General features: G+C 54.1%; 6 protein-coding genes across 6 annotated transcripts; 4 read left to right on the top strand and 2 right to left on the bottom strand.

The window, feature by feature from the left end:
* Positions 1-1241: 1241 nt before the first annotated feature.
* On the top strand, positions 1242-3056 carry SAICODRAFT_55093 (MFS peptide transporter; the record flags this gene model as incomplete). The annotated part of the gene is made up of 1 exon (XM_019169342.1): positions 1242-3056. The coding sequence occupies one exon, from the start codon at positions 1242-1244 to the stop codon at positions 3054-3056; it is 1815 nt and encodes a 604-aa protein (XP_019025137.1).
* Positions 3057-3637: 581 nt separating this feature from the next.
* SAICODRAFT_212860 (actin-like ATPase domain-containing protein) lies at positions 3638-5742 on the top strand. The gene has a single exon (XM_019166401.1). The coding sequence runs from the start codon at positions 3830-3832 to the stop codon at positions 5507-5509; it is 1680 nt and encodes a 559-aa protein (XP_019025136.1). The 5' UTR covers positions 3638-3829; the 3' UTR covers positions 5510-5742.
* Positions 5743-5751: 9 nt separating this feature from the next.
* SAICODRAFT_29627 (uncharacterized protein) lies at positions 5752-6371 on the top strand (the record flags this gene model as incomplete). The annotated part of the gene is made up of 2 exons (XM_019167460.1): positions 5752-5825; positions 6192-6371. The coding sequence occupies exon 2, from the start codon at positions 6192-6194 to the stop codon at positions 6369-6371; it is 180 nt and encodes a 59-aa protein (XP_019025135.1). The 5' UTR covers positions 5752-5825.
* A 575-nt stretch (positions 6372-6946) lies between these two features.
* SAICODRAFT_6319 (methylated-DNA--cysteine S-met) lies at positions 6947-7552 on the bottom strand (the record flags this gene model as incomplete). The annotated part of the gene is made up of 1 exon (XM_019169975.1): positions 6947-7552. The coding sequence occupies one exon, from the start codon at positions 7550-7552 to the stop codon at positions 6947-6949; it is 606 nt and encodes a 201-aa protein (XP_019025134.1).
* A 1385-nt stretch (positions 7553-8937) lies between these two features.
* Positions 8938-10297, top strand: SAICODRAFT_55107 (FMN-linked oxidoreductase; the record flags this gene model as incomplete). The annotated part of the gene is made up of 2 exons (XM_019169343.1): positions 8938-9167; positions 9235-10297. The coding sequence occupies 2 exons, from the start codon at positions 8938-8940 to the stop codon at positions 10295-10297; spliced, it is 1293 nt and encodes a 430-aa protein (XP_019025133.1).
* A 130-nt stretch (positions 10298-10427) lies between these two features.
* On the bottom strand, positions 10428-11906 carry SAICODRAFT_55141 (MFS general substrate transporter; the record flags this gene model as incomplete). The annotated part of the gene is made up of 1 exon (XM_019169348.1): positions 10428-11906. The coding sequence occupies one exon, from the start codon at positions 11904-11906 to the stop codon at positions 10428-10430; it is 1479 nt and encodes a 492-aa protein (XP_019025132.1).
* Positions 11907-12418: the final 512 nt, after the last annotated feature.

Genomic DNA, 12418 nt, shown 5'->3' with positions numbered 1-12418 from the left:
TCATAGAAGCGGAAGTCCTGGAATGGGAGGAAACTGTCAACATGCCCTCGTTCATCCCTCAGCGCAAGGAGAATTCCTCGCTGGTGTGGGAAGTACCAGTCTTGCTTCTCCTTCAAGCTGATCTGGTTTTAGTCTCGGCTGAGGTTACCGACGCGACTGCACCTGAATCGTCGTAACTCCGTTCGCGTGCACATGGGGTTCCCACGGTCCTCCCTCCCGACATGACTGCCAAACCCGCCATTTCTGCAACCACATGACAAATGGACAGGCCTCCATCAGCGATGAGCAAGGTATGTGGAGTCGTTGGAGCTCATGATCTTCTTCATGTAACTGGGCACTGACAGAGGAATAGCAGAATGCTTGGGCAGCGGCTCCTTCGAAGGGAAGCAGCTGCTACAGCAGTTGTGTTTGATTTCCACGTACGATACGCATCTACTATGTGACTGTTGCAACGTGTACTGCCCGACTACACGGCGCTTGCGCTTCCATTCTCTCGCGAATGCATGCCAAGAGACAATGAGTGTCGTGCTCCTCCTCGGTCCTCCTCACCCCTCGACCTCCTTTTTCGCTTCGACTGTCTTTTTTCGCCATTGTTCATTTGCTAACCAATAACAAATCGTACGATAACAGAAAGATGGCTTTTACACCTAAGCTTGCTCCTCTTCTCTCCTCGACGTCAACCAAGCCCTTCGCTTCACGCATCCACTTTCTCCATTCATCCTCCGCTTATCGGCATTTGCAATTGCGAATCACGTCTCTTCTCGTACGATATCTTTAGACTTCGGCCGAGGTACCCCGAATTACCCCAATCTCCACCGTCCTCCTCGTTACTAGCGCGACACTAACCGCTTCTTCTAGGCGATTTTCGACGCGACCCCGAGCTTGATTAGGCAATTCTCGGCCGTTATTGCCCAGAAGGAATATCACCGAATCGACCGAAGTGTCTACAGGTTACACCCGTCTCGAGTTGTATGAAGGATATGGACATGTGATAAGGTCATGTGCGATAAGGACTGGCAGAGTTTGCCGACATCGACCGCGGCGTCGACGGGGAAGGCGGAGGAGCTCGAGGAGGAGCGAGGTGTGCCATTATCTCCGATGATTGCGCAACCCCCGCGGCCGCGGGTGAAAGACAAGAAGCTTAAGAAGACCCATGGATCCGGCTCCTGTAAACGCCCAGCACCTTCCTCTCTCCTCTCACCACCACCATGTCAGGCCTTTCCGCCTCCGACCAAGTCGCTATGGGCGTCGCGCACGACAAATCCCTCGTAACCCCCTCCTACACCAACGAACTCGAAACCTCCTCTACCGACCTCCACGGCGACCCCTACCCAACCGAAGACGAAATAGCCACCCTCCGTCGTGTCCCCGGTAAAGTCCCCTGGAACGCCTACACAGTCGCCTTCGTCGAACTCTGCGAGCGGTTTTCTTATTATGGCTCCACCGTCGTCTTCACAAACTTTATCCAGCAGCCACTTCCCGCGGGATCGTCGACGGGCGCGGGGTATGACGGACAGAGTGGAGCTCTGGGCATGGGACAAAGGGCTTCGACGGGGTTGACGACATTTAATACGTTTTGGTCGTACGTTATGCCGCTTGTGGGGGGGTATGTTGCGGATACATATTGGGGGCGGTACAAAACGATTTGTGTTTCGCTTGCAATTGCGATTTTTGGGCACATCCTCATGGTGATTTCTTCCATTCCGAACGTGATCGCCCATCCCAATGCCTCAATCGGGGTCTTCGCAGTTTCCCTCGTCGTCATGGGCATTGGTACGGGTGGGTTCAAAGCCAATATCTCACCCCTCGTCGCGGAGCAATATAAGGAGACACGGATGACGACGCAAACTCTCACGACGGGGGAGAGGGTGATTGTTGACCCGACATTGACGGCAAGCAGGATCTACATGTACTTCTACCTGATGATCAACATCGGTGCACTGGTGGGCCAGATTGGGATGGTCTACTCTGAGAAATGGGTAGGATTTTGGTTGGCGTATACCCTGCCCACCTGTATGCTCTGCCTATGTCCACTCGTGATGTGGCATGGGAGGAACCGATATGTTACCTCGCCTCCACAGGGCTCGGTGTTGTCGAAGGCGATCAGTCTTTTTCGGTACGCGTGTCGTGGTCGGATTTCGGTCAACCCCGTCACGACGTATAAGAATTTGAATGATGGCACGTTCTGGGATAACGTCAAACCATCCCGGATCCCGCCTTCCGAACGCCCGCCTTGGATGGATTTCGACGACGCCTGGGTCTCACAAGTCTCCCGTGGTCTAAAGGCGTGCAAAGTCTTTCTGTTCTATCCGCTGTATTGGCTCACGTACAACCAACTCAACAACAACCTAACGAGTCAAGCAGCAGTAATGAACACCCACGGACTCCCCAACGACGTCCTAAGCAACCTCGACCCATTCGCATTGATTATATTGATCCCAGTGTGTGATTTACTCGTCTACCCCGCACTCCGGAAAGCTGGATTAAGGTTCTCCCCGATCCGGAAGATCTTTGCTGGGTTTCTGACGGGAGGGATGTCCATGATTTGGGCCTGCGTGATTCAGTACTATATCTACAAACAAAGCACCTGCGGAACGCACGCCTCAGACCCCGATTGCGAACCTGTCGATATTAACGTGTGGGCGCAGACGGGGTCTTATATCCTCATCGCACTCTCTGAGATCTTTGCGTCGATCACGGGTCTTGAGTATGCGTTTACCAAGGCGCCGAGGAATATGCGGTCGATGGTCATGGCGGTCTTCTTGCTCACCAATGCCGTTAGCTCCGCTCTGGGCTTCGCGTTCGTGAGTTTGAGTGCGGATCCGTTGTTGGTGTGGAATTATGGGGTTATGGCGGTTCTCGCTACCGTGGGTGGGGTTGCGTTTTATCTGTGGTTTAGGGGCTTGGATAAGGATGAGGATAGGTTGAATCAGATCCCGGAGTCGAACATTGATGGGGAAGTCGTTGAGGGGGAAAAGGAGTACGATGCGGAGAAGGAGGGGATGGCGACGCAGATTAGGATGCACGCGGGGGAGAAGACAACGATGGAGTTGTAGGTGGAGGGGTTACCTGATTTTGATTGTATGTGGTATCATTTAGCTATTCTTGAAAATGAGCAACAATGACCTTTTGTGCTTCTCCACAGTCCTCGATTAGAAAGCGGCGATCCATCGGCGCCCGGACAAAGAGGTTGACCGTCGACGCCGGCTACCATCCATCCGTGATTTTTCAATTGACGTGATCTATTTGGCCTATGAGCATCCCCAAGAAAGTTTGTGTAACGTCATGGTCGTACGTTCGTCGCGTAACCTCGCTACATGCAACCGCCCATCGGAAGCCTCGGACCACGACGCGCGTGGAATTGCAACATGAAGAACCTCGAGCTGCCATCGTCCAACACCACGGGAAAACTCTCACGCGAATAACACCCTTGATCCGGCACTGATTATTGCCGAAATCGACTCAAGAGATAGCGGGATATCGATGTCTTGAAGCCGAAGCTTGGCGCTCCACCATCGCCTATCCATTACTATCACAAAGCTGCAGGGTAACATCGACATCCGCCCACTGTCCGGGGATACTTTAGCCACCCGCATAGCTTCTCCGAGAAGCCGGGTCGTTCGTTCTACTTACAAAATTAGTATACACCGCTGCTGTGAGAGTTTACGTGCACGGAGCGAAGCACGAGGGAGTTACGCGGATCAGCAACAACACGCGGGCCGTCCTACTTGTACTTGTCATTTAAGAAGGTTGGGGGTGCAGTACTCTTTAAATCAGCGTCGTCGAATCCAACTCCACGGACACCTTGAACTCTGAGCTTTGGGACAAGATGCTATCAGCACAGTTCCCAACAGGATCACCAACAGATACCTTCGCTCCCTTCCATATGCAACCACACAATCCACTACCAGTATCGCCAACGAGCTTCACCACCCATCCTCCATCTCAATCCAATTTCGACTTTCTCGACATACCCCCCCTTTACAACGGCGCTGGAACCCAACAGCAACAACTCCCACACGACCCGCTATCCGCTTTCCTCGCTCACTTGACGCATGAGTTTACGTTGGAGCCGGCAACACTGGGGACCATTACTCGTCGATTCACGGAACGAGCGTTGAATGATCTCCAAGGAAACCCGAATACGATGTTACCGACCCATATCCACCACGCCCCCACTGGCCGCGAAACAGGCACGTTTCTCGCGATGGACCTCGGTGGCTCCAACCTTCGCGTCGCAATCGTTCAACTCCGTGGTGCCTCTGAGGCGGTGCGTACATGGATCCGGTTATGGCAGGTCCCGGAACACATTAAACGTGGATCTGGAGATCAGTTCTTCGATTGGATCGCGGATAGGGTTGGGGAGGTTGTTGTCGAGGGTGTGGAGAGGCGGGGGTGGAATAGAAGTGTGGATGGCGGCGGGGGGAGACAATTGGGGATGGGTTTGACTTTTAGTTTTCCGATTGATCAGACGGGGGTTAATCGAGGGCGGATCATGATGATGGGGAAGGGGTTTATGGTGAGTGAGGAGTTGTTGGGGCTAGACCTCAAAGATTGCTTTGATGCGGCATTTCAGAGGAAGGGGTTGGAGGTGTCGCTGGACGTTCTCCTCAATGATACGGTTGCGACGTACCTCTCGACAGCGTACAATGTCCCGAATACGAGACTGGGACTTATCTTGGGAACGGGGCACAATATCACGTGTTCGGCGAGTCTGGCACTGTTGCCGCAGTCAAAGTTGAGCGTCGCGTCCTCCTTTTCAAAAAAAGCGAGTTATTGCCTGCTTAACGCCGAATCCTCCATGTTTGGCGGTGACGGCTCCATACCCTTCACGAAATGGGACCTCGAACTCGATGCTGCGAATGACAGGCCGGGCTTTCAGCCGTTGGAGCAAACGGTGAGTGGGAGGTATCTGGGGGAGTTGTTGAGGTTGATCGTGATGGAGGCGGGTAGGGATTATGGGTTGTTTGGAGGAAGGGTACCGGAGGGGTTGGAGGTGCCGTATTGCCTCTCCACGCAACTTATGGCTGGGATTGAGAATGTTGGGGATGTGAGTGAGTTGGCGCACGTCATCCCGTCCTCGCACCCACTGTCGACAATCCCCTTCAGCTCCAGGGATCTCGCGTTCGTCCAGGCAGTTAGCAAATTGGTATCGACCCGCGGCGCCGCACTCACCGCAGCCGCGACGGTCGCCTTCATCCAAGTTGACGCCCAATGTGGATTCCCTTTCACCCCTTCCCCCGCCATGTCCTCCACCCCCTCTCGCTTCTCCAAAACCCCTCAAATTGCAACCGTCGCGTTCTCCGGCTCGGTACTCGAGAAGTACCCACAATTCAAGGAACGTACGCAGTGGTTTGTTGATTGTTTGGTGAGGGATCGGGATGTTCATCGGGCTGCGGCGGAGTTTGAGGGGATTAGGTTGGTGGGGAGTGTTGATGGGGGGATTGTGGGGGCGGGGATTGCGGCTGCTGTTGTTGCGTTGAGGAGGAAGTTTAGGTTGCCGGTGTGATTTTGGGATATACTTTTGGTTTTGTGCTTGCGATTGGAGTTATGGAATGGGCTTGGCTTCTTTGGGGTATAGTTATGGTACAGGACATGACATTGCGAATTCATATCGTTGTTCACATACGACTGCTTCGGACATCAAGTGAACGATCTCGGGATAAAACCAGTCACTTCTCAATGTACATGTCCGTGCCGCGAGCACTCCCGCTACAGGGTGGGAGCAGTGCCTTGTCAAGAGAAGGACATTGGAGGATATCACTAACCGTTGGTGGAAGACAGCCTCCTACCGCGACAGCCCTCGTTCTGGACGCCCTCAGATCCTTTCCAAACGCGATAAGGACGAGCTCACCCGAAGAATTCGCACAGGGGAGTACAACAATGCTGTGGAAGCTGCTGCTGCCTTCAATCATGGTCACCAAAGGGATATTTCAGCGGAGACGGCACGCTTGTCACTGCTCAAAAGCGGAGCAATGTGTGTTACACAGACGAGGAAACCGTTTCTGTGGACCGCGGCTCGGGAAAGGCGTTACCAATGGGCAAAGGAGCACTTGCACTGGAGGAAGGAGGACTGGATGCGGATCATCTACACCGACGAATCGAAATTCCAGCGTTCTGGGCCAGGACATGTTGCAAAGGTCTATGTGTGGCCTGGGGATCCTCCTAGGGAGAATGAATTCATTCCCCGGATGCGTTCTGGTGGTGGGAGTATCTTCGTGTTTGGTGGAATGTGTTGGTGGTGGGCCACAAAACTCGCTCGTTCGCAGGTCCCAATGGTCGACCAGTTCGTGATGCGTGACTTCGTTGAAGACTTTCTACTTCCCAAGCTTCAGGAGTTTAGGGAAGCTGACATCAATCTCACAATCTAACATGACAACGACGCCATGTTTCACGCGCCCGACTGCAAAGAATCCTGCGAAAGGGAGGGATACAGAGTCCTACCCTGGGCGGCATACTCACCTGATATGAACCCCATTAAGGACTCATGAAGGGCCTTTTTGAGTCTAGGTTCTCGGTTTGGGACGTAATGTGAGTGTCCGTACGCGTATACGCCTGCCCTCCGGCCCTCCCACGAAAGCGTCAACGCGTTCACACGAACCCGAAGAGAAAACTCAAGCTTAAGGAGGCTAGCATAAAGACTACCGTAGACCACGATCAGGCCTAACTATATATGATCTCCTCCCATGCCATTCCAGTGACCCCACACCCTCGCCAACTCGCGTGTGCCAAATCTACTTCGTAAAAGATTGCGACAAAGCATCGATATCTCGTGATCTCCGGAAACACGGGTACCATGGCAATGCACAAGATGTATGCATTAGGATTGATCGGCAGCAGCAGCTATGTGACATGGCATGCTATCGGACTGTAGGTGTGAGAGACACACAACCGTATTCGTTGACCTCGGAATCGTTTCCTTTTTCAGATGCAGTAGCTGCCATAACTACACCGTGCCCGTACACCTATACTTCTCAAACAACCCCGTACTCCCCGACTTAATCGCCTCACCCACCTCCATTCGACCCATCCCACTCACGTGTACACCCTCCATCTCCAACAACCTCCTCTTCACCTCGACTCCCCACCGATACCCGCTTAACTCCCCCCTCCCGCCCAGCACGCGATGACACGGAACCACCACCGCAATCGGGTTCGCTCCCACCGCGGTCGCTACCGCACGCGCATGGGTTGGTTGGTACGAGAGACGTGTAGCGAGGGCGGAGTAGGATGTAGTTTGGCCGGCGGGGAGGGTGAGGAGGGTGGACCAGACGGCGAGACGGAAGGGGGAGGGGTGGGAGGGTGTGAAGTCGAGGGGGATATCTGGCCGCGTTCGCGTAGGATCGGAGAGGTATGTGAGGATTTGTGTGACGTATTCGTGTTGGGCGGGTGAGAACAGGTCTGTTTGGAGTGTTACGTTCGGGAAGCGCTGGTTGAGGATGGTGGGATCAGCCGCGGGGGAGAGGTCGAGGGCGCAGAGGCCCTTCTCGGTGAAGGCGAAGATGAGGGGCCCGAGAGTTGGGGAGGTTGCTTGGTGGTAGGCGATCTGCATTTTTCTGAGTACAGTTGCTGAAGACGGACGTGAGAGGCCTGTGGAGAGGATAGAGGGCGGACTTGTAAGCTCAAGAGGGCCAGCTCAGTGTATGACTCCTCGCGATCGGGGTTCAGTTGCTCCGCGTGATGCGGCTATCATGCAGGTGCAAAACCTTATTATGGACCTTTGGGAGATAGGGCGAGTAACATGTCATCTGGACGTATATAGTACAGCGTCCAGGCGGCGATCACGCATACCAGCGAAGGTGTCCTTGGACTAGCCATGGCCTTTTGAAAACGGCAAGTCAATCGGCGCCGCGATTGTCAAACCGGGATTGATCCCGGTACCAGTCAGAGCTATTGCCATCAACCTACAGCTATAAAGCAGCGATCACGTACGGCGACTTGTCCAAAATTTGATTGCGCAGTTTCGCGGTCAAACTTGGCTCGCTTGCGCGATACATCAGTGACGTCACTGGGCAGACCTCCATTTCGCTAAAGACCCTGCCTGGCTCAGCCTCCTATAAAGTCTCGCCTGGGAAGCTTAAACTGAACGAAAGAACCAGATCAATCGCACATTCATACAGAAGCTGAAAAGCTCTATCAGGTATGTCTTTCTGCTCGAGCGCCTCGCCGACACCGGGTCGCTAACTTCTGTCCTTCACTAGACCTCTCTACACCGTTTTCACGACCGATCTGTCAAATCGATACCTACAACAATTCCACAAATGGCGCAACTCCACGTCAACCACCGCATGCATACCTACACCATCATTCCCCGCGTCCTCTACGTGAGACGTTGGGGAAAGCGATTCTCGCTGGCGTTTGGGAGGGGTGGAAGGGTTACGTATGGTTAAGCGGCGGGGCACGGGATGGTGATGGAATGAACGAGTGTACGATATCGAGAGTGGCTTTTGAGGGGGTGATTCTTGAGGCCAGCGTAACACTAGGTGACGCCAAGCGGACTTTTGGGTTTTGAATCAATCGGGCGATTTGTATTGTTAAGACAGGAACAGAGAGTTATAATCAATTTGATAATGACACAGAATGTCGATATCGTTTGGACTCCCGCTCCTGCCATCGATGAGGTTAAGTAGAATGTCCCACCGACGCGCTACCGAATCCACAGATAGACTTTCACTGGCACTGGCCCTCCTTCATTTTATTGACCGATTAACATCCCAACGGCTTCTATCGACGACCGACTTCAGTGTTTGAGTCCTCACGCGCACGGCCGGCTGCAGGCATGCGGCTGCGGGAACGCCCAGAATTCGACGATGCGGGGTTTCCGATGCAGCCGAGCCTCGAAACTCTTCTCCAGCAGCTGATCTTGTTAGCGATGTAGCAGCTTGCAGTTGAAAAAGCCGTATACAATTCGTCGAACATCTCTTGACCTGAGGCAACATGATCGCGGTCACTCCCACTCCTTCACAACCGACGCCCGACGTCCCGTTCTTCACCCCTCGTCAAGATCCGCCCACTGGGACTGCTCTTCCGGAGGATGGCAAAAACATTGCTGCGGCCTTCCGGCCACTGACGATCCGCGGCACGACCTTCATCAATCGTATTTTCGTATCACCGATGTGTCAATACTCTTGCCGTGACGGCTTCTTGACGGATTACCACGTTGCACAGTAAGCTCCCACTTCCTCCCATTTTCAACCATGAACGACAAAGTTGGCTAACTCAGAGATCCACTAGCTATGGTCAATTCGCCATCCGCGGTGCAGCACTCGTCACGATCGAAATGACAGCCGTCACCCCGTCCGGTCGCAATACACCACAAGACAGTGGATTGTACTCCGACGAACACATCGCACCCCTCAAACGCGTGGCGGACGTGATCAAGTCACAGGGTAAACAAGTAGCTATCCAACTCGGTCATGCAGGACGTAAAGCGAGTGTGCAACCACCCTGGATCGGATTGGACGTCGTAGCAGATTCAGACGGTGGGTTCGCGGCTGAAGTCAAAGGTCCGACGGAGGAGGGTTGGAATGGGAATTATGCGAAGCCGGGTGCGTTGAGTGTAGCGGAAATCAAAGAAATCGTGGAAGCGTACGGGAAGGCCGCGGCGAGGGCCGTGAAGGCTGGGGTGAGGATTATCGCTGTTCATGGTGCACATGGGTATTTAATCCACTCGTTCGCTAGTCCGGCGACGAATACCCGGGGAGACGAGTATGGCGGCACCTTTGAGAATCGGGTGATGTTTGGGTTGGAGATCGTCAAGTCTATCCGCGCCAATATCCCCAAAGACGCTTTGTTGTTTTGGCGGATTAGTGCGGTTGACTGGTTAGAACCGGGGGAAGGGTGGGAGATCGAGGATACGGTACGGTATGCGGCGATGCTACGCGATGCCGGGGTCGATTTGTTGGATGTCTCCTCAGGCGGTACGGATCGGCGGCAGAAAGTCCAGTTGAGTCCGGGGTATCAAATACCCTTCGCCGAAGCCGTCAAACGCGCCGTACCGGGACTCTACGTTTCCACCGTCGGCTGGATCCGAGATGGGGTGATGGTGAATGAGATCATTGAGAAAGAGAAGGCGGATGTGGTTAGTATTGCACGGGAGTTCTTGCGTGATCCCAATTTTGTGTATCGGGTGGCGAGGGAGGTGGGACAGAAGGTCAAGTGGTTGGATCAGTATCATCGGGCGCCGTATGGGGGGGCGAATGTTGAGAGTACGACCGTGATTTCAACGGAGGTGGAGGTTCATAGGGATGTGATTCGGGAGCATGAGAAGCAGGTTGGGAATAAGTACGCGAACTAGCCTTGCTGTGTTGTTGATGGTAGTAGATAGAGGCATATTATATCCCAGATATCGAAGAGCAAGAAGTACTAGTGAGAAACGCCGTATGTCCCAAACAAAAATGACCAAATGCGAGATCTGTGACCCCGATCTACCAGAACGACACAACCAATCCAACGACGCCAAACCCAGCCCCAAGAGCCCAAACCAATAATCCCGTTCCATCTCCACCATGCCTAGCAACAGAAGCAGACATGAGCGTACCAATCCCCCACGGTCCCGCAGCACGGGCAGCCGAGGCGACGACTTGTCCCCATCCATTGACTTTACCAAGTAACACCGACGTCGACTTGCTATCCCCGGTGGTGAAGATGGCAGTGTGCGAGACGGACTCGGTGATATGGATGAGTGAGGAGGTCAACGCAAGACACTGCCCAAGCGTCTTCAACACCAACACCACCCCAAGCACCCACCAAAACCCTCTGCTTCCCTGCTCGGGCATGTAGGCAGTACCCACATACGTCCCCACAAACAACACGATCCCAGCTCTCAACGTCCACCTCGTCCCCAACGCTCGATGAACAGGTTCATATATCAAACTCTGCGCCAACATCGATGCGAGGCCCGTAAAGGAGAGGATTAGGCCGATTGTGGAGGCGGAAAGGGAGAGGGGGGGGAGGGAGAGGAAGAGGGGGAGGGCGACGTTGTAGGCGACGAGGAGGAGGTTGGTGAGGGTGTAGGTTGTTAGGGAGGAGATGATTGGGCGGGTAAAGATTGAGGAGCGGGAGGAGGAGTTTGTGGGGGGGAGGAGAGGGGTTGCTTCGGAGTTTGCGGAGGTGGGGGCGGATTCGGCGTCTGTTGGGGTGGGGGTGATCGTGGATGAAGATGTTGTGGAGGGTGTTGTGGAGGAGGTACGGGTACGCTCGTGTGCGGCGGTTGTGCTGTGGAGGAAGAACAGTCCGACGACGAAGCTCAGCAGACAGATCGCACCGACAACGACGTTCGGAAAAAGGTACGGGAACTCCCGCAAAACCTTCCACTTCCCCAGACTCTCCCATCTCCGGACCGGATCAGCGAGTGATCCCCCGATGTACGGCCCGACGATTTGGCCGACGTAGAAGACGGTCGGTAGTAGTGCGAAGGCACGGGCGCGGTTGTTGGGTGTTGTTAGTTCGCCGAACATGGTGTTGACGACAACTTGGTTTCCGTTCAAGAATCCTGCAAAGAATCGGCTCCACCACATAGCCGCCAACGTACGCGAAAGACCGAAGAGGACCATGAGTGTCGCCATCGAGAAAGATCCAAACAATACCAGTGGTTTGCGGGGTAGAATGGCGACGAGTCGAGACCAGAGGAGACCGCTGAGGAATTGGGCGACGAAGAACGAGGAGGTGATCAGACCGACATAGAATGGGACGTCGTCGAAGTTCGGTTTTTGGACTGACGAGTCGACGGCGTGGCGGGAGAGGTATTCGCGACTGAGGACGTCACGGACCATGAATGTGAGGTAGGGCATGATGCTGTTGAAAGCGATTGGTTCGGCGAGACGACATAGGAAGAGAACGGCGAGGGTTCGGACGGGTAGGGGATCGACGGTCCTGGACGTCGTTGTGGAGGGTGGTGGCGACATGCTGAACGTATCTATCGAGTTACCAAGACAGCTGGTCTGCAGAAGAACGATTTTCGTGAAACGGCCTTTACTGAAAGTTTCCTCGTCGGCGTCCTTTTCGTCGTCGGTGATGTCTGTAGTACTCTCTCGGTATTTTTGTTGCGCCGCTTTGTAAGCCTACATTTCCGAGCTCCCGAGATCCGGTGCGCCCGCAGATCGCCACATCGTCGTGCACCAGCCGTGGGAAAGAGATTTGCTGAAGGGTGTAGTAACCCTATTGTACCGAAGGTCGCCCTGAGGCACTCCAGCTAGTCTACTACTAGTACATCGACGGTGAAGGCAAAGTATCTCGGAGCTAACAAAGCAGTGTATTGGGTATTGGTAAGGTATCTCGGAGCTAACAAAGCAGTGTATTGGGTATTGGTAAGGTCCAGGAGTAAGCCCCCCTCGACGACTAGATATAGGGTAGGGCCCTGGCTCCGTCAGTGTAGCGCGCGTGCGGCCCAGAACATCTAAGGGCATCACAGACCTGT

The sequence above is a fragment of the Saitoella complicata genome (assembly GCF_001661265.1).
Source record: "Saitoella complicata NRRL Y-17804 unplaced genomic scaffold SAICOscaffold_7, whole genome shotgun sequence".
NCBI classification, from domain to species: Eukaryota; Fungi; Ascomycota; class Saitoellomycetes; order Saitoellales; family Saitoellaceae; genus Saitoella; species Saitoella complicata.
This window is presented reverse-complemented; position numbering and strand designations above follow the sequence as displayed.

Coding starts and splice junctions, on each gene's coding strand:
- SAICODRAFT_212860 (XM_019166401.1), top strand. CDS start 3,830: ATGCTATCAGCACAGTTCCCAACAGGATCACCAACAGATACCTTCGCT.